General features: G+C 46.4%; 1 protein-coding gene across 9 annotated transcripts in view; it reads right to left on the bottom strand.

Annotated features, from left to right (window-relative positions):
• AKAP13 (A-kinase anchoring protein 13) overlaps window positions 1-24,562 on the bottom strand; it is a 268,166-nt gene that overhangs the window by 166,610 nt on the left and 76,994 nt on the right. For all 9 annotated transcript variants that reach the window (XM_044444959.1, XM_044444962.1, XM_044444958.1 and 6 more), the window contains exons 2-3: window positions 22,744-22,835; window positions 5,487-5,530 (exon numbers count right to left, since the gene is read on the bottom strand). In XM_044444959.1, coding sequence (XP_044300894.1) covers window positions 5,487-5,530; window position 22,744 — 45 coding nt within the window. In that variant the 5' untranslated portion in view covers window positions 22,745-22,835. The remainder of the gene's footprint in view (window positions 1-5,486; window positions 5,531-22,743; window positions 22,836-24,562) is intronic.

The raw sequence follows: 24,562 nt of genomic DNA, 5'->3' as shown, positions 1-24,562 counted from the left end.
CACTGCTCTGCCCTCTGAAGTACTAGATGAATTGTGTAAATTTAAAAGGTAAATAAAGCCGAGTTGGAAAAATCTGCGTCAAAGTTTGGACTCAACCCCAAACTTCACTTTCTCAGCTTGGGGTGGTCACTGCCTCTCAGCTTATCCTGCTTCGCAGGGTGGGTTGCGAGCATAAAAATACAAGGAGCCACCTTGTCGCTTGCCCGGTCACCTGTCCACCAAGCCTAGAACCGCCTGCTCTGACTAGCAGTGACTGCCTGGAGCCTCGAGTAGGAGGCTGGACCCATCTCCCCTTTCTGGGGCGCTTTTGAAGGGGTGATGCCAGCGATGGAACACGGAGTTTTCTACAGGCAAAGCAGAGACAGAGTCACTCTGTGCTGTGGAAAGGATGGCAGGAAGAGTGCCTGTTTTTGCTTATCTGTGCAGAAGTACACGTTTACTGCAGAGGGGCAGGTGTGGATAGCATGGTGTTGCTGTTGTGTGTCTTTAAGTCCTCTCCAGCTTATGACAACCGCACAAATGAGTGCCTTCCAAATATCCTGTCCTTGACTCAGTTCTTGTGAACTCAGGGCTGCAGCTTTCTTTATGGTATCTTCCCATCTAACAGCTGGCTTTCCACCTCTTCTTCTGCCTGAGACGTTCCTAATACTATGGACTTCTCCAGCGTGTCTTGCCTTCTTGTGATGAGCCCAAAGCATAGCATGTTCCGAATAGCAGGTTGTGTAGGGGAAAGACAGACAGAAAAAAACGTGTCAAAGCAGTGGCCTGGGTCAAGCACACAGAGAAAAAGACTTATGTCATTTGGAGGCTGTGTTGCAACAGTCTGTGGATAAAATGCCTCCAAGGGAGAAATTCCAGAAATAAGTGGAATGGAAAATTGCCGTGCTGGAGTAGGGGCTCGGGTGAGGATGGGGAGTGGGGGGTGAGTCAGGTCACTTCCACAGAAATGCCACTGAGCTGCTTCATGTATTTCCAGAACACTGAAAACAGCATGGCAAGACACCCGGATCTCCCGACTTCTGCAGCCCATGTTCTCTGAGCTTGTTATGATTCATAATGTTAGCCTCAGCACTGTTTTAAAAAACCCACATAGCTAACAAATGTATAATAGTTCCAGGTTTCCAGGTGCTGGAACTGAGGGCCATTTTGCAATTGTTATTTTTAAGTATACACTTCAGGCAATTATGCACTCCAACTGCAACAAGTTAATAAGACGACTAAAGAGAGTTATTCTGTCCAAATCGAAAAACATTGTGAGTGTAAAGACACAGGTCAGAATTGTTTGACGCTACCTTGTTTGCATAAAATATAGCTAAAACAAGCCACAGTTTGCCTGGGTTTGGATATAACAAATAATGAACAGTTCATAAACAAAAGTATCCTTGTGGCTGCACCAGGGGGAAGAAAGGCAAGGGTGATGCTAAACCACTGTTTGCCATTACATGTGAATGCAGGCCAGTGTGTGAGGTTACCACCAACGCCTTTCTCTACCATCAGTACAAATGCCTACTGAGAACAAGTGCCCCATGGATAGAATGCCTTCTATCCATGGGGCACTGACCCATTAGAACGATGATGCCAGAAATCCTAATTCTCAGTGGCCACACAGATGAAAAATTACGCCATCATTTGCTTGTAAATCACAGTTTAAATAAAATCTAGTGGGGAATGGCAGGATTCCAGAATATTCCAAGGTCCTGCCCCAACAGTCTTGCTCTCTGAATTACAGGTAAAGCAAAATCAAAACAGGTGGCAGGAAATTCAAAACTGCTCAGGTCCTAATTCTGGACAGCATTTTCCAAAGGATACACAGCTGGGCAGCCTGAGAATTAGGAGCTGCAGCTTCCCAAGCAGCAGACGGCTATCAGATCCACAAACATTTCCAAGTCAGAGCATGGGTCAGCACACAACTGCAGCCAAAGAGGTGAGGAAAGGCCTGATGTGAACTTAACTTTTGGATCTTTCAACGGAAGTGAAGGGAACTGGCAACTGGTTGTAGGACGTCCTCCTTTCTACTCACATTTTAAAATTAAACATTCTACTCACATTTTAAAATTTTTAAAAGCAAAATGGGAAATTGGCACAAGGAAGAGGGAAGTGAATCGCTGCTGGCATGCTTGAATCCCTAAGGACTCATAACTGGGCTCTCCAAACTGAGGTCCGTGGGTGCTAACGGAGTGCCCATGAAGAGCTCTTCCGGCACCTGGCATTTCAGTTATTCAGGCTTTTTTTAAAAACGGAAACAATATTTCAGCTGGAAGTCTGGCTTGCTGACAGTGAAGTTTCGAAGAGCACCACCTCCCCTTCTGCTTTGTGTTTTGGTTCTTGGGCAGGTTAAGTTGGTTTTTTAAAAAAATTTAAATTAAAGAACTAATAATCGAAAAGTAAATAATACATTGCCCCCACTACCCCGGAGACCAATAATACCTCCACTTTAATTCATATATTATAACAATTACTAATATATAATATACTTCAATTTTAACCATATCCCCTCCAAAAATTCATATAATCTTAATTAGGTTTACAACCTTTACCTTCTATCAGTACTACTTTTACAAAATCTTCCCAAATTCCATTATATTTATTTGCTTTTATTAATCCTTTCTAACTTTTATTTCTGTTACCAGTTTATCATTAATTACCATATTCCAAAGTTATGTTGGTCTCATTGGTTTGGCCACTGGAAAATGAGTGTTCTGTGACCAGCTAGCCTCACCCTGGCTGCCATTTTATGTATGGAAAGGCCCAGCCCCTGGGAATGGTTGGAGGCCACTGGCTTATAGTGTTCCAGAGGCTAAGCAGCTAACAGCATGAACAGAAACACAGATATCCGAGAAAAGTAGAATCCAATTTCAAATGCTAGTTGTGATGGGTGCAGATAACCTTGGTTCCACGGTGGGGGAGAGGGAAATTTGCCCCAGGAAAGGGTTGTGGGCTATAAGGAAAGGGCAGGCCATTCTGCAGCTGACTCCTGGGCAATTCTTAAAAGCGTCTGCTGGACCTCAGTGCTCGCCTTTGCTGGCTGGCTCAGTAACTGATTTTGAAAGCAAAAGGTGCAATTCGTGCAAATCTGAAAATGAAATGTTGCTCACTCGTATTTCAGTACAGGGGCCACTTCTTCAAAAGTTCAAACAAATAGACTCCTTTTGTTCCTCTAAAGTTGGCAAAGTTAACAAAAGGGGGGTGGGGGAGAGAAACCATTAACAGCTGGTGCGCACAGCCTGCAGCGGCCACCAGGTGGCAGTGCACTGCTCCCAACCAGGCCACACAGCAGCCCCCCCCACACACTGAGTGCCCTCCAGAGGTGCAGGTCTGCAACTCCCATCATGCCTAGCTGGCCATCACAAGCTGGCTAGGAACTATGGGAGTTGCAGTGCAACTGCACTGGAGGGCACTTAGCTGCAGAAGGCTGCAATACAGAGAAAAAAACAAGGCCGTGGACGGAAGCGAAAAACTATATTCCAAGCTGTCGAAAACCACTGCATCTCCAAGTGGTGTCGTAACATTTATTCCTAGCACTCGGCCTTCAAGGGCCCCCTCCAGGGATGTTTCCAGAGGGGGCTTCCATTGCTCCATTGCACTGCGTCATTTGCAGATTAGGTGATGGCGATTTTGTTGATGACGATGATTTGTATGTATACCCTTTTTTCCTCTACCAAGGAACACAAGCTGACTTGCACAGTTCCCTTTTATTCTTACAACAATAGCCCTATGAGGCAGGTTTGGCTGAGTGTCGGCGGCTGGTCCAGCAAGCCTCATGGCCAAGCGGGGACTAGAACCCAGATCTCCCAGGTCCCTGGCCCAGCACCCTAACCACCATGTCCCAATGGTTCCACAGAGAATCGAGATGGCAACATCTTCTGCTCCTAATTCTGCAGTGCATTTGCCTCCACCTCTTTTCTTGCCACAGAAAATCTAACAGGAGATCAGATCAGAGGACTGAACAAGCCTCTGGACGGGCAGCTCCAGGGACCCTCCCTCCAGAAGCAGCTTGTCTCCACAGACCTGCCAAGGACATCTGGAGCACCTGGCACAGTATTCCTGTCTGCTACGAAGGAGTTTGCAAGCCACTCTGGAGCCCAGACTCTCTCCCAGGCCCCAGCCAGGCCCACCAGCTCTCAGCACTGCCCCACAGGAAGCAGCAAGCACAGCCAGACACTTCTACAGGGGAAGATCAAAAGTCCTGACAGCCCAGCAACCTTTCAGGATATGCCTGGTGTATACCAGGATGGGTTTCCTTGTTTTGCTACTGAAAAACTGTAAAGGTTCTTGAAAGGCACTATGGAAACCACTGCTTTCGTTCTGTTCTGTTAGAACCAGCTCCTCCAGTGTTCATAGTAGGGTTGTCTGATGTACATATGTATCTTTGTGCATCTGTGTGCATGATGTAATCCTGACCAGGCAATTCCTATTTCCTTGGTTACACTAAAAACGCTTCCCTGCTGTTCACTGCCTTGCTTTGCCTCCCTGCCTGCCTTTTTCAGAGGGATTATGAGTACCTGACAGAAGTCGTGAATCCAAGCAAGCTCCAAGACCGCTTGGTGGATTTTCGGATGTCATCCAGAAATGCGTGTGTAAACAGAAATGTGCTCAGTGTGACCACATTTCAATATTAAGGACCGCATAAAAAGGAGGTCTGAGCAGCTCGCATGCATGTGGGAAACCACAAGTTGTGCTCCTGCCACAAGGTAAATCATGCATGAGAGGTACCTTAGCTGGTGAGTAATTTATTTTGTTAAGAGCTTTCAAAGGAAGGTGGTGTGGTGCTCTGCCAACATGAAGGTAAGTTTCTCGCCACCACAAGAAGCATTTCCTTCACCATTTGATGAGCGAGCATCTGAATGGGGAAACAGGATTCCACAGCCCCAGGCTCCTGCTCCTATTTGGGCTTGCTTGTTGTCTAGACTTGTGACTTGTACCTGCGGGGATCCAGAAGCATCCAGTGGGCCTTCCCAAGAGCGGTTAGCTGTTCACACGTCCTTGTTACAAGCACTTGCAAATTCTCAAGGGGACTGCCAAAAAGCCTAACTCCACTAAAGTTCTTCAAACCCCGCGAATGTGTCTTTAGTAGGTTACGCTGAGAGAATCGACGACTGGTCCAAAGTCACCCAGCACACATTCATGCCTAAGTGGGACCTGAACCCAAATCTCCCCAGTCCCAGTCTAGCATTTCAGCCACTACATGGCACTGGCTCTCTAATGACTGACCAAATCATCTTTTAAAAATAAAGAGTGTCATTGTTATTTTGTTATTGTTAATATTATTTGCTTATTTTATCTGGCCAGGGTGACTTATTTTATATTGTTAATTTGTTTTATGAATTATATTTTATGTTGTGAGCTGCCCCGAGGCTTCGGCGAATGGGGCGGCATAGAAATGTTTAAATAAATAAATAAATAAATAAATAAATAAATAAATAAATAAATAAATATTTTTGAAACACCCCAGTGGATGAGAAATGTAGGGGAAAATGTTTACTTACATACAACGGAGCTTGCTGTGGATTAAGTTTCATGACCCAGAACACTGGAACAAAAAAGAGAGACTTGTTAAAGTACTATGGCAACACCCACAATACAAGTATAAGCCACTGTCTTTGACAAAGAAAGTCAAATTAACTTTTGTCCAACAAACAAAAAAAGCCTATGAATGATCTTTAAGTTCACTCACAGTCATGCAGGAAAACATTGTTTGCCCATTTTCTAATGCATATGTCTGCATCAAGCAAATCACAGAAACTTCATGCTGCAATACACTACCCCTGAACATTTTCAAGAAATCAAGTGTTGAACTATACAGATGTGCATCCTGACCTTACAAGAGAGTTCTATACATGCAAAGGATGCACACTTATGTCGTAAGGCTCATCTACAGCTTTGAAACTTCACAGGCACACCTGTTAAAACAGGTGGACCTCTCCTTCAGGGTTGCTAGATGCAAAAGGCAGAGGCCCTTGGGATTTGCAAACACCCTGTATGCCCTAAAACATCGAAGCAGGAGCCAGGGCAGAGCTCACTTCAACTTTCCACACACGACACACATGATCTGCTTCACTTGGTAGCACAACATGGGCTGCCCTACTCTGGGTTGACCTGGAGAGGTCTGTCTGCCCCACCCGTCCTGCTAGAACCAGGTCATCCAACAATGCAAAAAGCCGCAGGGCAGATATAAGCACTGTACATATGCAAGCGATAGAATTCTCTGCCACAAAATGCTGTGATGGACTCCAACCTGGATAGCTATAAGTGGAACAGACAAATTTATGGAGAATCGGGCTATCAGTGCTTACTGGTCACACCAGCTGTATGCTCTACCTCCAAAATCAACCCCAATATTCCTCAGTATACTGGGGGGGGGGGCACAAGCTGGAAGGGGCTCCTGAGGGATCCTGGGCCTCCCATGGAGGCAACTCATTAGCTAAGCTATGAATGAACAGCTAGCCTTGACAAGAATTGAATCTCATCCAGCAGGGCTCTTCTCATGGTCTTATTAGATATTACTTAATTGATAATATCAGTTTAGACCCTCTTATACAATATCAACCCTCTCATATCAATTAGAACCTGCTTCGCTCACAGGGCCTTTTGTAGAAATCAAGACAGGTAGGTGTCCATGCTTATGGAACACATTTTAAATTGGATTTGTTTCTTTTCAGGATGCAACTTTCAAGGCTGCTGACATGACATGAAAATCAGAAAAGCACACCCATGCACACACACACGCATGCACAGAGAGCACGTGCACATGCTCAGTAATGTAACTAAAATCCAAAGAGATTGCAGCAGGGTTTCCAAGCGCATCTGTCATTAAAAGCTCTATTAAACAGACAAGTTTCAGCTTGGCACCAAAATCAATCAAGAGTGGAAGCCAAGTCAGGAGGTCTAGAGAGGTGATTCCACATCCTGTTTCTTTACTATTTTTAAAAAAATATTGCTAGGCATTCTCTCAAGCAACATACAACAATGACATTCATATAATGAAAAAGTGACACAGACCTAAAGAGTGGAAGTGTTCCAAGGAGCAACCAAGCCAGGTCCTACCACCGAGAATGCTCTGTCACACTTTAGATGGTGTCAAACCATTCTGGATCAGTATTTACACTAGGGATTCTGGGAAATTTGTTCTGTTCACATTTTAATACCACTTTCCAATTTCATAATTTGGATCCAATACACACACTTCTCTGAATTTTGTAGTGTGTATAGGGTTATACACACCAATCAAAAAGTGTGTACATTCATGCAACTAATATTAAATAATGCATTTTATTAGGAAAACTGCTTGTATAATATGTGCACATTTAGGAATATTTCATATAAATGTGTGTATTGAGGAGAATATGCACAAAAATGCTCATGAATTTTGGTGCAATCTTTTAAAAAATAGTTCAGGATAAGCCGAACTGAATGAGAGAAAAAATGAGAAATCAAGAGAAACCAGAACAGTTGGTTTCATCCATCCCAGTCTACACCAACTGGCAGCCACTCTCTGGGGTTTCGGACAGGTTGCAGTCCTACCGGAACACCTGGGCCCTTCCACAGACACAGAATACAGGGTGCCACCCACCTCCAGATCCATTCTTAAAAAGTAAAGCAACCCATTCTTAAATGTCCCCAATAACAATCCCAGTTAAACTGAACAAAGCACAGGGAAAATGGTGATAAAGACAGGAAAAGACCCAACTTCTATGTTGACATTTAGACCTTGCTGGTTATCAGGTTTCACTGAGTTTCCATATCACCCCAGGGTTTAATTCAGAATCTGCTCTGCCACCTCTGTGATGCTTGAGGCAGATCTGGTTCCATTCTAGGGGAGCCCATCCCTCTTGCACAGGCCTAGCTTGTCCCAAAATGTTCCCCAGTGCCTAACAAATCTGAACCCCTCTGCCCTACACCACCATCTCAACCCTGGCATGGGGACACCTTGGCTCCACCTGTCTGGCTAGCCCTTCCTGCGGCAGAGGTCGTGTTTCAGAGAGGGACAAATATGCTGAGGGATCATTCGGATTAGACGAACTGCCTCTGAGGAGAAGGCTAAATACCTCCACCGCTTGACTCAGTTCAGTGTAATTATGCAACAGCCTGGTGGGAGACACACATTTCCCACATCATTATCTAGTTTAGCCCAACTAGACGCTGCCACCTCACTATGTATTGCCTCTGGATGTTTTGGGTAGTCTTAATGCAGTTACTGCCCAAAGAAGGGCATTCTATAGTGGACCCCCAGCCCCACCCCGGCTTTCCTCAGCTTTCTGCACAGCTCTTTTGCTTAACTGTTTTCATTCCAAGATGCTAGTATTTCAATACTTGCAATGAAAAAGTAAATAAAAAAGTTACTTTGACATTCGTATTTGAAAACCCAGACTGAGCATCCTTTTGGCATTGTATTGGCTTCTTAGAGACTAGTTCAACAAACCTCTTAAAGATCAGTCAAACGCAGAGTTTGAAAAGCATAACCATACTTGGTTCTCTCTTACCTTGCAGTTTCCTAGCTCATGCAAGCCCAATTATTAACTGTGCCTTAAAACATTTTCAGAATCTGATAAAGCATCTCCATGTATGGCAGTAGTATTAGTGAGCTGTACAATTGTTAGTTATACGATGCTCCCATTTCTCTCTGCCAGATATACTGCACAGACAATTTGCACCTGGTACATTTAACAAGGCAGATTCCTTTCTCTTGGCAACATCATTTTTTTTTCTCCTTTTTTGTGGGAACAGGATGCAGAGAGATTTATGGAAAGGAAGAAAGCGCTGTGGATACGAAAGCATTCCATCCAAAATATGAAGGCTATTTTTGGGAAAGTTTGCATGGCAATGTCCAAAATGTTTCCTTTTCAAATTTAAGAAGGTATGAAACTAATGTCATTGCTGCCCTTTCAAGCTCAGTACCATATTTCCATTAAAAATTTAAGCTTCTTTTAATGGTCACCCCAAAAAGCTCTAGGAATTATGGCAGGTTGTAGCAGGAAGACCAAAGGAATCTATGACAATTTAACTGGTACAGAATCATATTGCTCTGCAGCGGTCTTCCCCAGCCAGTAAGGAAGGCTGGGGAATACTGGGGGTTGTAGTCCAACACTTCCAAAGGGCACTCAGTTGGGCAAAGCTGCTGCAGCAGAAGTAAAGCAAGGGCTCTGTGCGCTGTTTGACCACCCAAGCGAAAAATATTCCATACTTCTGTCATCAAACCAACCCAGGTTCCATAGATCATGACACACTATTCATTTGGGTTTTGTTACTCAGGGAGAGGGATGTGAAACTACACAGCAGGGCACTGAGGATCCATCCTGTATCCACTCAAGGTCTAGTTTCAACCCTTTTTCCAGGTATAGAAATATAGAAACAGAGTGAGTCAGAAGGGGGCTCCTGGGCCATCTAGTCTGACCCCTGGCCCCATGAGCTCTGCTCATGACATGCCCACCATGTGCATGTCCAGCCTATCCTTGAACACCCTCACCGATGGGGCTTCAACCATCTATCAGCTTTGATAAGTCATTGTGCATAAAATATCTCTCGGATCTCCTTAGAGCTAGCAACTTTGCTCTCTTTTTTTTTTTCCTTTTTTCAGTGTCACCTGGGATGCTCAGAGCACTGATATGGGCCCAAAGGCCACATTCTGCATTTCTGGTGCTCATACAGAATCATAGCACATGCTCAACCCGAAGATCCAAAGTTTAACATTATCTTTCGAAGGCTACCCACAAACAAATCTGCATTTGGTTCATTTCACATACCATTAAGATGACTTTATTCCAACTATGCTACAGCAGTTCACACTCTGCCCCTTTGGTTTCCAACTGAGCCAGGAGAAACACTTCACTTTGAACAGCAGGATTGCAGAACCTGAGGGCCAGGGGCCAAATCCAGCCACATGGAGCCCAATCTACCCTGCAGAGTTCCCTATATGGCCAACTCCCTCCTCTTTCCCAAGACCACCATGCATTTCACAGTTTCTCAACTTTTCTCCATTTCAAAAGGTTGAAACGCCTCCCCCTAAAGCTTCACTCCTGGAAGAAAGAGTTAAGACGTGTATCTATTCGCTCCCTTGCCTTTTGCCTTGCCCACCTCTGCAATGCGGCCCTTGAGAGGTTCTCCTGATTGGAGAGTGGCCCTTTGCACCCCGGCCCCCTAGGAAGGACCCTCTTTTAGTCACCCTCTAGGATAGCTAAGGATCTGGCAGTTAATCTCCTAGGATTGTGACCACCCTTGCGGGGGGGGCGGGGGGGGGTGCTACCGCTCAGACCTGCAGCAGATGCTTTGCATGCAGAGAGGAAAAATCTTTAGCAGGTAGGAAAGAACTTCAGGCTGAAAACTTAGAAAGCCACTGCCAATCAAGCCAATGGTCTGATACAATATAAGGCAACTTTCACAGAGAGATGCAGCCCAAAGAAATGGATTCAGTAGAGCCAAATGTTTATAAATGGCTCCAAACTGTTATTATTTAAGAAACAAATGTACACTTTCAAAATTGAGGATCTACGTCTTACCATTTTTTTTTCCTTTTGCTTTTTGGTTTTTAATCTAAGCCAAGCATTTTGTTTAAATTCATTTCACGGACCAATCTGCAGTGAAGAGAAACAAAGACACATTCCCAGCCCATGTTTTAGCAGACATGCCAAGTGGCAGATGTCAAATGAATTGCATTGAGCACTGTATGGAGATACCACAGCAGGGAAAAAACAAACAAACAAACCAAAATAGTGTGTATTAAGGCATCCGCACTGCCAAGATCAAAAAAGAGGCTCAGACATAATTCATGTGAGGGATCTCCAAGATGGTGCCCAAGAAGCAGCTCTTTATTCTGCCTGACACACACACAACCCCACACACACACACACACACACACACACACACACACAAAGGGAGGGAGGGAGGGAGGGAGGGAGGGAGCGAGCACTATAAACAGCTCTGCTTATCTTAAAGTTTTGCACTTGGTCATAGAATAATGAGCATTTGATAGCTATAACAGACAAGATCTACATTTGGAGCAATCCAAGGATGTTAAGCAAGGAGGGCTTCCTGTGGCAAATCAGTTGCTGAAATGAATATAGAACCGTGTCCGTAACTGAGCTATTCAGTAACTGAGCTATTCAAAGCAGCAAACACGGCTGGTGGTGGGGAGGAGCTGAGGGATGAGAAAAGACCATGGAGGAGTGTTGGGAGGACGAGGTGCTGGATCCGAGCTCAGATCTAAACAGAAGAACAATTCTGTCACATCCTCCCAGTGCTGACTGAGCCTTGAGGGAAGAGATCACTGACAGGGGCTGCTGAGCACATGGAAGCCATCTGGGTCTCCCAGGAGCAGCTTCCCATTTCTTCCTCAAGGCACACCTCTCAAGTTGTGTTTCCAAGAACGTGGAAGAAAATCAGTTGTGAAGCGCAAAGGTACCAGGAAAACAGAACATTGTGCAGGGCACAATACCTGGAAAGCAGCAGAGATAATGAAGGGCACCAGTGAACCCAGCCATAGTACATCACTCTATGCTGTTTTAAAAGAAATTAGGAGACTACATCAAGCTTGCACATAGCAACCTGCTTGATCCCCTGTGCTGAGTGACACTCACCTTCAAATAATTGTGAGGTGCAAACTTTTATCAAACACGACAGTCATCAGTGTGCCACAAATGACTAAATGTGGCAAAGAGGTCAGAAATAGTATGGACTAATAACTTTTGCAGACTTACTTGCAAGCCTTGCATCCTCGACAAAAGGTGCAATGCTCTCACAATCCCAGGGCACCAGATGATGCCAAAGACAGGATGCTGGAGAGCAACAGCACTGAAGCCCCTCAAAATAAGCATGGCACAAGGCACCCAAAACAGGCCAAGCCATTATCTTGATGCAGACATGGAAGAACATAAACACAGCCTATTATAAATGCAGACATGCCTTTCAGAACTTTTAAGAAAGTAGAGACACAAGTTAAATGCATTTAAATGAAAAGCCAGCCTTCTGACTGCCTGAAAGAGTGTCTGCTCTTACAAGGTACAAAGGACTCCAACACAGCACTGGGATTTCCTGCCCAGCTGAAGGAAAAAGATTTGCACATGGCCACTCCAAATGCAGGCCACAAGGACATGAGCTGGACAACAGCTGCAGCAGGCACTGCTCTGCACTGGGTGTTTATATTTAGAAAAGACAGGTGTATAAAAGAAAGATTCTCAACCCAATGGCCTACTTCTGGACTCACTCTAATGGGTATTAATGCTGTACAGATTTTAGCCAGCACAACTGATTATGTATTTCCCCCAGTTATAATTCATCAATTAGGTTAATATACAGCTCCAAAACACTGAGCACAAGTACTTATTAAAGCAGATATGCCATCCTAGAATAAGAATTTCCACCCTCTTTGCCCTTTCTCATTCCACCAGTTTGCACATAATAAAAAGCCACCACATGTGAATTTCCCTGCAGGGTTTCTCTTTGCAGCACCAACCACCATTTCGACAATTCAAGCCACAGCAGGGCAGCATGGCCATGGATTCTCCTTACCTGTAAACCTGGTGCAGCTGGATTGTTGGGGTGGTTAATAAGCCGCCTGCAACCCCAAAACAGGCCACAGCTCCTGGGTGACTTGTTAACCACCTTTGCCATGCTCGCATGGGCAGACAAACCATGGTGTGTTTTCCAAATGATCTGACACGCATGTTCCAAACATGGAATATGTGGCCTGCCTGAAGAGCTATAGATGGAGCGAGCATGCCGGGTCCCCTTGGCTAAGCTGGAATGGCACAGGCCTGCACCCAGATGGGTGACCAGGTGTGGAAGTGGGGCAGGGGCAAGGACTCAGTAGCCTAACAGGTCCCTTCCCACTTTACTTCTGTTTTAATTCTATTCAAACCATCTCTCTCTCTCTCTCAAACATGGACAAACAGAGGAAAGAATGCCTCTTCTAAGATGGCACGATTTTTCTTTTTTTCCTTAAGTATAATCAGTTTTATGCCTATGTGAAAGCAGAAAGACATAACTGAGTCATATTTAAAACTCATCCAATTAATTTACTAAAGGCACGGTCCTATGGAAGTTCAGGCAGAAAAGAGGCCTATGGCTCTGCTTATCCCAGACAGCTTTGCCCTTTTTCTGTCTGCGCTTGCGTGAGAGCGAGCCTCCGGTGTTCTCGGCTGGGCCAGCCCACATGCCACTGCTGTCCTCCCAGGTTTGTGCCCTCCAGACCACAGCGAGCCACCCCCACGTCCGCTGCTATCAAGCATGGCAGCAAACATGGGCTGCCTGAAGCACCTGCTCACCCCGTCCAACATGGAACACCTCCAAAGAAATGGAATGCTAAACGTGCAGAAGCAGGGAGGTGCGTCTACACAAATCCATTTGAGGGAGTAGGAAGGCAACTTAAAAAACAGTATTTTTACTCATAATTCAAAGTTGTTCTGGGGAGAGATGTGGGCATTCAACCTCCAACCCTCCTTCCACAATACCGTGGCAGCACCAGAACTGTGAGAGGCGGATGGAACAGTGATGCAGGCCGTCATCTTCTCCACCAGCAAAGTACAGCCGTGGCTTCCTGGTGGCTGAATCGGGGTGTCACAGCCCCTCTTGCCCCCTCCATTTCTGTCCCGCATCCCCGAACAGCAACGCTGTCCTTAAGAAGCCCCACCAGGCACCAAAAGCCAGTCGCACTCACCATTCTTGCCTCGTCTGTGTCGTATTCCAAGCAGAACAGGAATACGGCTGGCCCGGCAATGAGTGCGTAAAAAGGATTAGCAGCTGGCTCTGATAATACAGACAGAGCTTACCCTCGTCATAAGCCTCTTTCCCCTTGTCCGGAACCTGTAACTCAATGCTCGCTGTTTGGCCACGACTATGGGCACACACAGTTGAATGGAGAATGCACAATGGCTGGGCCAATCTGACTCATCAAGCCTAGAAAGGCATGCGGAAGCAACGAGTCAGATGACCCCATTGTGTCCCTCTTTCATTTGCGTCCCTGGCCATATTCAAGCAAACACAAAAGCACATCAGCCCAAGCACAACAATAAAGGAGAGTTCGGACATCTAGGCGTGTGTCCAATGAAGCTGAGAGGAGGTCAAAGCAAAACCATTGGCCATCCTGTCTGGGAATGATGGGACTTGCACTTCAAGGCTACTGGAGGACCCCGAGTTCAGGTAAGCTACATTTGGGGTATAAATCTACTAAAAGAATTCTCACCAGGCATAGCTCATTTCATCAGGGCAAGGACCACTGTGGATTCAGGTCTGAAAATTACTGCAGTTCTGCTTGGCAGATGGAATAAATGCTCCAGAAATGGTTAAGAGTTCAGGACTGGGACTCAGGAGATCTGGGTTCTAGTCCCTGCTCAGACATGGACTCACCTGGGTGACTTTGGGCCAGCCAAAAGACAGACATCCAGCCCAACCTACCTCACAGGGTTGTTGTTGTGGGGATAAGACTAAGAGCAGGGGAGAATGATGCAAGCTGCTTTGAGTTTGTTGTAAGAAAAAAGTGGAATATAAAACTAATGCATAAATAGATCACAGCCTTATTCTCTCCAGATGGTTTGGACTACAGTCCCCAGCATTCCTGACCACTGTTCACCCTGCCCGGGTCTGGAGTCCATAACATCTGGCGGTCACCAAGCTGAACAGGGCAGGATGTAGCAATATTGCTTCACAATGTAAAAACTTGCCTCTAAACTAATGGAGTGATCATATTCCCCCCACAAGTCAAAATTTCATTCTTCAATTGAGAATTGAACTCAAGCAGCAGACTGCAGAGGGAGGTTCATTCCAGTTACTAAAAACTGACCCTAAGAACCTTTCTCCTTAAGGGATGAATGGAAGCACACAACCAAGGGGCTCAAGAGCGCTGCCCCACACAGCTGACATCAGAAATGCAGCTTGAAAAATACTGGCCCTTTGCCACTGAAATTCAGCAGCAGGCCATGAAGCTGACTCTCTCTAAAGTGCCAAATTTAGCTTGTTTTTCAGCTACATGTGGTCCTTCTGAGTCTCCATAATGGTTTACGGAAACATTCTGCAGGGGGGTGTCACTGCGGGGGGGCGGTGTGGCAGCAGGAACTGCTGTGGGGCGGGGGACTGTCCAAAGTTGCTCACCCATGCCCTAAAAGCATTTTGCAAGAGGAACAGAGAGCCCCAGGGCTGACAAAGCTGCGAGTGCAAAAGCTGAAACAAGAACAGCAGTCAGACAGACTTCACTGCTGCCATTGAACTAGTATTATTCCGGATGCATTGCTCTGTATAATGCAGTGCCTTAGCTATCTCTCCCATAAACACACCTGACAAGGGGACCCCCTCAATTCAAAATGCTACAGCAGAAGTTTTCGCCAGGTTCAGACCCCTGGGTCCTACAACACCGCTGTTGTGTTGGCCTGTTTCCAAGCTCAATTCCAGACACTGGGTATTATCTTGAAGCCCTAAAGCTTCTAGGATCCTATGAATGGGCTTGAACCAAAATCTGTCAGGGACTGGCACTAGCTGTAGTGCAAAACTCTGAAGGACACAGGTTCCAACCTCTGGTCTAAATGGAGGTCCTGCAACACAGCTGGAGTCACGGCTTCCAGGGGTCTGTTTGGGGAGAGAAAGGTAAGGAAGTGTGGCAGATTACAAACTGTACCTGAACTGGGAAGGGCCCTGGGCCTTATTCCGAGGGGGCTCAGGGGTAGAAAACCAAGCAACAAGTTCCTTTGTTGGGCAGGCTGCTTACCTGTAATTGTCGTTCTTCGAGTGGTCACCCATGCAGTCACACATCATGGATGCTGCGCCTGCACAGTGCCTGTTGCTGGGAAGATTTACTAGCTGTAACGGTTTTTGGAGGGAACTCCGTGCCCACCCCCCCAGTATAAACGGTGGGAGTGCCCACCCTTTCCCCACTCAGCCAAGGACCATTCATTCGCTCCAGCTGGAGCTGGCCAGTATCGAATCCAGCGCATAAGGGAGAAAAGAAAAAGAAGCACATACATACATACATACATACATACATACATACATACATACACAGTATAACTAGAGGTATAGTGTCCCCAGTCACTGACACTGAGTGGGGCCGGTGGGTGGGTTGTATCAATGCACAGATGGCCACTCGAAGAACGACAGTTACAGGAAAGCAACCTGCCTTTCTTCATCGTGGTCTGCGTGCATCACACCTTATGGGTGATTAGTCAGCTTACCACACCCAGAGGCAGAATGGTGTAGTCACTGGAGAACAGTGGAGAGGACGGCGTGGCTGAAGGAGCAGTCCTGCCTGGCCTTGATGTCTAAGTGGTAGTGCTTCGTGAAAGTGCACAGAGTAGACCATCTGGCTGCTTTGCAGATATCCTGCAAAGGGATCCCCCCACGGAGGGCAGAAGTAGCAGCGCCAGCTCTTGCAGAGTGTACTTTCAGAGTAACAGGAAAGTCCAATTTTGAAAGGTGATAAGCCAGTTCAATTGTCTTGACGATCCATTTTGAAAGTTTTTGAGCACAAATAAGAGCTCCTTTGTCATGTTCTGAGTATGTGACAAAAAGCCATCTGGTTTTCCTGAATGACTCAGCTCAGGATCAATAGAAGGCTAAACGTTGATGAACATCCACATCCAGGCTACATCTCTACGCATGTAGAGTATGTAGAGAGTGCTCAATCGGTGTCAAAGGAGCAGGGAAATAGGTAGGTAGAACTATGTCCTGATTAAGGTGAAAAGGAGTCACAACCTTGGGCAGGAAGGTTGGATCAGTGCGCAGGACTACTTTCTCTTTGTGGAAGTTTAAGTACGGAGGGTCGACACGAAGGGCACACAGTTCATTAACTCTTCTTGACGATGTAATAGCTATTAAAAATGCTATTTTCCAAGTGAGAAGGCGGAGATCCATTGTAGCTAGTGGTTCACATGGAGGCTTAATGAGAGCCTGTAGGACAACAGAGAGGCTCCATGTTGGAATTACCAACTGGGTCGGTGGTTGAAGGTTTTGCAGTTCTCGTAGGAATCGACACACCGGGTAATGGGAGAATACCGACGTACCTCCAATGCATCCTTGATGATGAGAGACAGATGCATTATACACCTTAATGGGGGAAGGTTTAAGACCCCCATGGTATAACAAGAGTAGAAATTGTAGGATGTTCTAGACTGAGGTAGAAATTGGTTAGCAGCAGCAAAGTAGGTAAAGCACTTCCATTTGGCATTATAGGAGTGCTGTGTGGTTGGTCGTAGTGCAGATTGAAGAATAAGCTGTATAACAGGATGAAAGTTGGTCAGGTCCGAGGAAGACGTCAGTACTGATGCTGGATACAGAAGGCAATATTGTTCTGGAAAGTTCTGATGTGGTAGACACAGCTGTAGAAGAAGCAGGTGTCAATCCCGAAGAAGGTGTACATATCGAGTCCAAGAAGATTGTCGGTATCGAAGCAGGAGAAAGAGTCAATGAATGAGCCAGGCAGTGAGGTTTAGAGAATGAAGGTCCAGATGTTGTACTGCACCATGTTCCTGAGTGAGAAGATGAGGAACTTGAGGTAGGTGAAGAAAATTGTTGTATGATAGCTGGAGAAGAGTGGGGAACCATGACTGAAGGGGCCACCAAGGGGTGATGAGAATTCCATGAGTGCCGTCTTGCCTGATTTTAACTATGGTTCTTGTTATTAGCGGTATCGGTGGGAACACTTAGAAGAACTTGCTCTCCCATGAAATCACGACCGCATCCCCGATCGAATCTGGGCCGATGCCTGCTTGGGAGCAGTATGTCCTGCAGATGGAGTTGTCGTGAGTCACAAACAAGTCTACGTCTGGTGTTCCCCAGAGTTGAAACAAATGTTGGCAAACTTGTTGATCTAGCTCCCACTCACGCGTCGTCGACATGTGTCTGTTGAGGGAGTCGGTTTCCACGTTGTTGGTGCCACTGGTGGAGTCACCTGCATGGCGGATTGATGGTTCAGTTGGAACCAAGATCAGAACTGAGATCAGGACCACGACTGAAGCAGCAGTTGGGTCAGAGCAGGGCACTTTGTCATGCTGTTTGTGCCTGCACTTGGGTTTGTTGGGTTTGTCCTTCTTAGGGTGCTTCGGATTTGACGATTGCTCGGACCTGACATGCTTCCTTTTCTCCTTCTGTTTATGAGGAGGAGAATGTGAGGAGCACTTTCCACCCTTGCCGGTGAGATCCCCTTCAGATGAGTGAGGAGGGACGTCTTTTGATGGACCTGAAGCTGTGGAAGAGCTGGCCTCAGCCGAGACCTGCTTCATTGTGACCAGTGCTTGGTCCCATAACATTTTGCACAGCCGATTCTGGAGGTTCTTGTGAGCCTGCCTGGCGAATGACTGGCAGTGGCGGCACTTACCAGTCCTGTGCCCTCCTCCAAGCCAGAGAAGGCACAGATCGTGAGGATCAGTGGGAGACATCTTGGCTCCGCATTTTGAGGTCTTATGGAAGGCCGTGCCATCGAGAGAAAGAAGAGAGAAGACAGCGAATGGAGATAGTTAGGAAGAGAAGGATGATAGAAGGGTTTAAAAAAAAAATTGGGAGGTAAGGGGAATGGGGGGATAGAACAAGAAATAAAGGTAGGGGTTTAGGAAGGGTGAATACGGGCTAGGGCTATAAAGTAGAGTGTAAGAGAAAGTTGTAAAGATTTGGAAGAGGACGATTGAGAAGACGAAGCAATATAGCGAAGAGAAAAAGGCCCGAGGCACCGCATCACAAGCAGATGGGGAAAGGGTGGGCACTCTGACCATCTATACTGCGGGGTGGGTGCAGAGTTCCTGCCAAAACCCGTTACAGCTAGTGAATCTTTCCGGCAACAGGCACTGCACAGGTGCAGCACGCATAAAGTGTGATGCACGGAGACCACGGTGGAGAACTGAGGACGGCGATAGCTGAAAACCACGTCAGAGCCACATTTGACCATGCATCCGCCATTAGACAGTCTGCCTGTGCCCTGGCATCCTAGCACAGACAGGGAGCTGGCCCAGCCAAGAGGCAGTGGCAGGGACATCCAACATGGGGCACAATTCAAACTGCACCGAGATCAATGGCGGCTGCACAAGAGCCCTTTTTTCACAGCTCCCATTCACCCCATGGAACTTCTGCTCAGGGAATTCCTGGTGGATTATGTCCACATTTCCCTGACCTGACATGCTTCAAAGGTTTTGGCCGATGGATGGTTTTCCTAACCATTGGCCATGCTGGCCAAGACAGATGCGACCTGGACCTCCAAACATCCCAGCTGAATAGAGAGAGCAGAGGCACCGTTTGGATTTTGCATTTCGGGGATCCAGCACTCCCTTGCCAGCTGTGCTCCCAAACAGAGCAAACTGAGCTTTTAAGCTGTCAAACATCCATAATGTGAGAGCTCTTGCAGAATCTCACCAGCAAAGGGAGCAGGGTCCAGCCTGCTGCAAGGCTGCTGTCATGGGCTTCTGTCGGCTTGGTTTTCCAGGAAGAGGGCCGTCTGCTGAGCACATCCATTCAGAAGCACTGGCATTTGTAATGCAGCCATAATACCAAGAGAAAGGAAGCTCCCTGCCTCCTTTCAGTTGCTAACTGGAAACATAATAGGCCCAGGAAACAATTAGGGAGGCCTGTTTAAGATACCAAGCTTGCAAGCAGAAAATACATGACATTTCTTTCCAACAGTGCAATTTTCCAACAGGCATCATGTACCAGGAAATCTCTCGTACAATATGCACATAACAACACACTGACCGAGATGTGATGCTGTGATAAAGTGCATGCAGAGCATAAATTCTGAGCATCAGGAGAAGTCCCTGACAAACACTTCTAGTTCACGTCTGTCTGCACTTCCATCTTTCTGCAGAGTCTCTAAAGTTTAGAAACACTGCCCAATGAGAAGAGACTGAGAGAACTGGTCATGTTCAGTCTTGAGAAGAGAAGAGTGAGGGGAGACATGGTATCCCTCTAGAAGTACCTCAAAGGCTGTCACAAAGAGGAAGGTCAAGATCTCTTCTCGCTGATACCAGAGTGTAGGACACAGAATAATCAGTTCAAGTTGTGACAACCCAGATTCGGGCTAGATATCAGGAAAAGCTTCCTCACTGTCAGAGCAATACGACAGTGGAACCAGCTGCCTGGAGAGGTGGTGGGCTCTCCCACACTGGAAACATGCAAAAAGGAACTGGACAGCCATCTGAGTGGGATGGTGTCAACTGCAACAGGAGAGGATTGGGTCTGATGGCCTTCTTGGCATCTTCCAGCTCTGCTATTCTATGATTCTCTCAGTTCTCCACCTGTGCTTGTACCTAAATGCTCTGTAATGTGCAAAACCAGTGGTTAATGGAAGTCCCCTCCAGGAAGGGAGACTGAAAGTTACTGGCATCAAACGTGGACCCGGGAGCTCTGAGTTTCAATTTTTGAGCCAGGATGCTCACCAAGGGACCGTAGGAGAGCCACACTCAATCTCACCTGTATCCTAGGGCCAAGATAACATAGCGCCATCCAGTGTACCTTGGAGGCAAGGTGAGAAGCAAGTATGCTAAAATAAGACTGAGGAGCATGAGATCTCAAGGGTGCAAATGATTCCCACTCTGCACCTCTCCTGATGTTCTCCTTTGCGGCCTGGGAAGTGATGCAGCCCATCCGATTAAGGCACCCTCCAGATGTATCTGAGCAGAACGTGTACAAGCCCCAGCACATACAAGCCAATGAGATCAGGGATGGCAGGAGTTGCAGCCCCGAACATCTGGTGGGCTGCTGTTACCTACCCCATCCTTAACTATTTCACCACATCAGCTCTTTTTCCTTCCATTCTCTTCTCGGGATTTCACAGAGCCCTCAAGGATGGAAAGTAGCCAAGCAGCCAGAAGAAGTCTCTTAGTAAAGCCTTTTCCACCAATCCTTTGAGCCATGTACTGGTATCACCAATGGACAGAGACAATAAGATTGGTATAAAGAGCTTTAAAATTCAACCGGCACCTTGGTTTTGGCCTGGGAGGTTATAATCAGCATAGCAGCTTAGAAGAAGGCCTGCTGATGTTCCTTGCCATCAACAGCAATGAAATCAAAAGAAACCCAGAACTGCACAAGCCTTCCTAGGATCGCTATAAGATTTTCCTGCATTAAGCCCCTTCTTTTGCTTTAACTGGACTTCCTCAACATGGTGCCTTCCAGATGCACTGAACATGGGGAGAGGCTGCTTTAGGTGATTAGCTTTCCAATGAGAAAGAAGACAGTAAATAATTGGGGGGAGCTTTCAGGAATAACTTGCATTCAGAGGAGGTTCATTGACATTGATAGATTTACTCTTATGCCAGAATTGGACTTCTGATTGCAACATGCATTGTGTTAAGTTGAATCACATGTTCTGTTATTTTTCTTACAAAATGCAGTTTTAGAAAGCAGATGCTTCAAATTCACTGCTGAACTTGTTAAAGGAATCTCTTTCATTTGAAATTAGTTCCAGCAAAAGGATTTATTTCCTATCATCCAAAAACATGGCTGAGCATGCCCCTCTCCCTTCCGCTTTCCGTTTGGGCATCAGAGAAGCAAATCTTCTCTTTTCCAGACCAAGTGACATCTGCAGCAAGAACATGTCGATGTGTTGCTAGGTTGCAAAAGAGGTTTCCCAAAAACAGTATTCCAAGTTCTAAACTCACTCTTTAAAATAGTCAGATCTCCTAACATTGTTTTTTTAAACCCTTCAGAATTATTTCCATAATTAGCACAAGGACATTTTAATTTAAGAACTAAATGACAAAAACATGGGGGTGATGGAAGTTTTGGTCGAAAACATCTGGAGGGCACCAGACGGTGAAATGCTGGCTGACAGTGAACACAACATTAAAACACCACACACCCATTAACACAGCAGGTTCACAATGCCTTCCTAAGAAATCTAGGTGTTGTCATCCAAACCAACATCAGGTTTGAGAGGGCCAATTTAGTAGACACATTTGTAAATTAATAGAACTTGATGTAGTAAGTCCAGGTTACTATGGGGCGCATGCATGCACATGTGCACACACAGAGGGAGGCCCGCAGTAGAGTGCTGCATTGCAGAACACTCCTGTGCAGAATCAGAGCCAGCCCATAGGGAAGCTGAACTGCCTTCCCCACCACGGTCAGCCCACATTCCATGCACACTGAGCAGGCGGACTCTTCACTGGGCTATTTTAGAGGCAGTCTTCCCCTTTGGGCAGAGTTCTGTCCTTTCCTACCCACTGTTCCAGGCATGGAGATAAGGAACAGGCAAAGGCTAAACGTTTTAAGAACTGACTGAGAATACAATATTTGGTTCTTTTTAACTGCCTCTTGGAAAATGCAAAGGGGTGTTTGTTTTTAATAACAAATATACTGGATCAAAAAGCATCTTGTGGAACCTTAAGGACTGCAGCCATGCAGCTTCCACACATCCAACAGAGCTCTGATTCTGTAAGACTGTCCCGAGACCATTTGGTAGTGGACAGTATACAAAGGTTTTAAATAAATAAATTCTCCATAAGCAGTAGCTACAGAGCAAAACACTTTGAAATGGGGTGGAAGAAACAAGTTTCCAAAAGCACCATGGCTCCAGGGCAGTGGTCTGTTGTCCAAGAGTGAAGGCTGAAAACAGACATCCTCAGCCTGGCTGCTTAACGATTTGCCGGATTACACCTTGCACCATGCCAGCTGGGGAGAGAAGGAACACCTTCTTGCAGCACACCTGTGTGGAGGGCACCAGGTTGGGGGAGGCTGCATGAAAACACATGTTTTCAAGGGCTGGAGTGCACTCTGCCAGATTAATTTAAAAGTCTGTAAATGGAAAGATGATGGTTTAGATTGTTTTGAAGTTTAACTTACTGTAACTGCATGAAGCAGCATGCAAGCTCCAGGAACTTCTGTCAGACCAGAAGAATCAGGCACAGAGAATCACCATACGTCCAGGCTGGGTCCTGTAAAGCAGATAGGAAAGGAGTTTGAGAATCATCTGTGCAGGTACAGTGTAAAAGATTTCCGACACACACTTTCAACGGGCAGGGAATATTTTGCCTGTCTTCTGCCCCACGGGCCCCAACATGTGGTCAGAGATGGAGCGACTCAGATCCCGGTTCACCACCACAGTGCAAGTGAAGCTTCTGTGAGAGGAGCACTTGGGTACCATTTATCCGAATACAGAGAAGATGCAGCTCTCACCAGCCCAATGTCCTAATGTTTTGGACTTCAGTCTCCCTCCACGTCAGTCATTGTGCCTTGCCAGCTGAGGAAGGTCTTGCCAGAGAATGGTCAGTAAAGAAGCTCCTACTGACCATCAAAACCAATTATTTCAGCAGGCAGCAGCAACCCAAACAGCTTCTTCCTCCAGGGGCAAGTGCATTTTGCCACAGCAGTGGCTCCTGCCTTCGGGATGCTCTGGTGCAAAGTACATCAGCACGATCCTATTTTTCCACACAACAAGCCTGTAAAGAGGGCTAGACCAAGAAAGAGCCACTCAGTGCTGTCCTGTAAGCTCAGTAATAGAGAGCAGGCCTGAACCCCCAGATCTCCCACTTACCCCTTCCACCAAGCTCATGACACCGGCCCCTAATCCCTCACAGTTGTAGCATAACCAGGGCTCTGGGCTTTTTGACTAAGGAAACAAGGTGAGCCCTGCTGGATCTGATCAGGCTCATCATGCCAGCATTCTCCCCACGGGGCAGCCAACCAGAAGGCCACAAGCAGGACATGGCAGCCACAGCAATTAGCAGAAAGGGAGACTTCATCTTTGCTGCAAAGCAAAATATTTTGGGTCAGCTTGGATTGGAGTGGGCAATTAAGAACCCTTATCTTTACAAAAGGCCTACAGAAGAGCGATTTAGTAGCATACACACATTCCTGCAACAGAAAACTCCAGCAAAAAAAGGTATCAGGTTCTTATCTTCTGGGAGAAAGCAAGAGTTATTTTTCACTCCCTTTTTCCTTCCTACCCCTTGCTGCTGCAGCAGACGTTTGGATCCTAATTGAAGTGCCTGCACTTACACAAGCCAAAAAAGTTCAGCATGGGATTTCCATCAAGAAAAAGAGAGGGGAGGGGAGGCGTGGGCCAAGCTATGCATGATGGAACAGCCAGACACATTGCACCCATGGCTGCCCCATTCATGTATAAAGCACAGGAGAGCGCATGATTTTACAGGGAAAGCTGGATGCTCACTTCCCGCCTCGCTCTCCATCCCTCCAGGCACTTTTCTGCCCTACCCAGTTCTGTCCTGTGAGGAGAAAAGACCAAGGGTCCAGTGCCGCCTCTCCCACTCCATTCAGTAGTAAACTCAGCTTCTCTTTCAGGTTTTCTTTGGCCTTGACTATGTGCCTCTGTAATAGGACTTGCTCAGAGGATACTGAGGGGGGAAGTCCTGAACATCTGCTTGTGAAAGTTTCTGGGGGGAAAACACTGTTGACTAGAAACAGAATCTATGACGGCAAAGTTATGGAGGCATGTACTGTGCGAGCATGGCTTGTAGGCTCTGCTGATCCAGGAGTCAGCTTCCCTAGAAGGCAGCCCTCACATTCATACTGCAGGAGGGGCAGTTCAATGATTAACCTGCAGCCACGAAGCACTTTTAATTCAAGGCTGAAGCTCAGCATGACAGGGTTTTGTGGGGTTTTTTTACAAACCACTGGCTGATCAAAGGTGCTTTTCTGAGGC

Source organism: Varanus komodoensis, unplaced genomic scaffold (assembly GCF_004798865.1).
Source record: "Varanus komodoensis strain SLA01 unplaced genomic scaffold, ASM479886v1 scaffold46_3, whole genome shotgun sequence".
NCBI lineage: Eukaryota > Metazoa > Chordata > Lepidosauria > Squamata > Varanidae > Varanus > Varanus komodoensis.
This window is presented reverse-complemented; position numbering and strand designations above follow the sequence as displayed.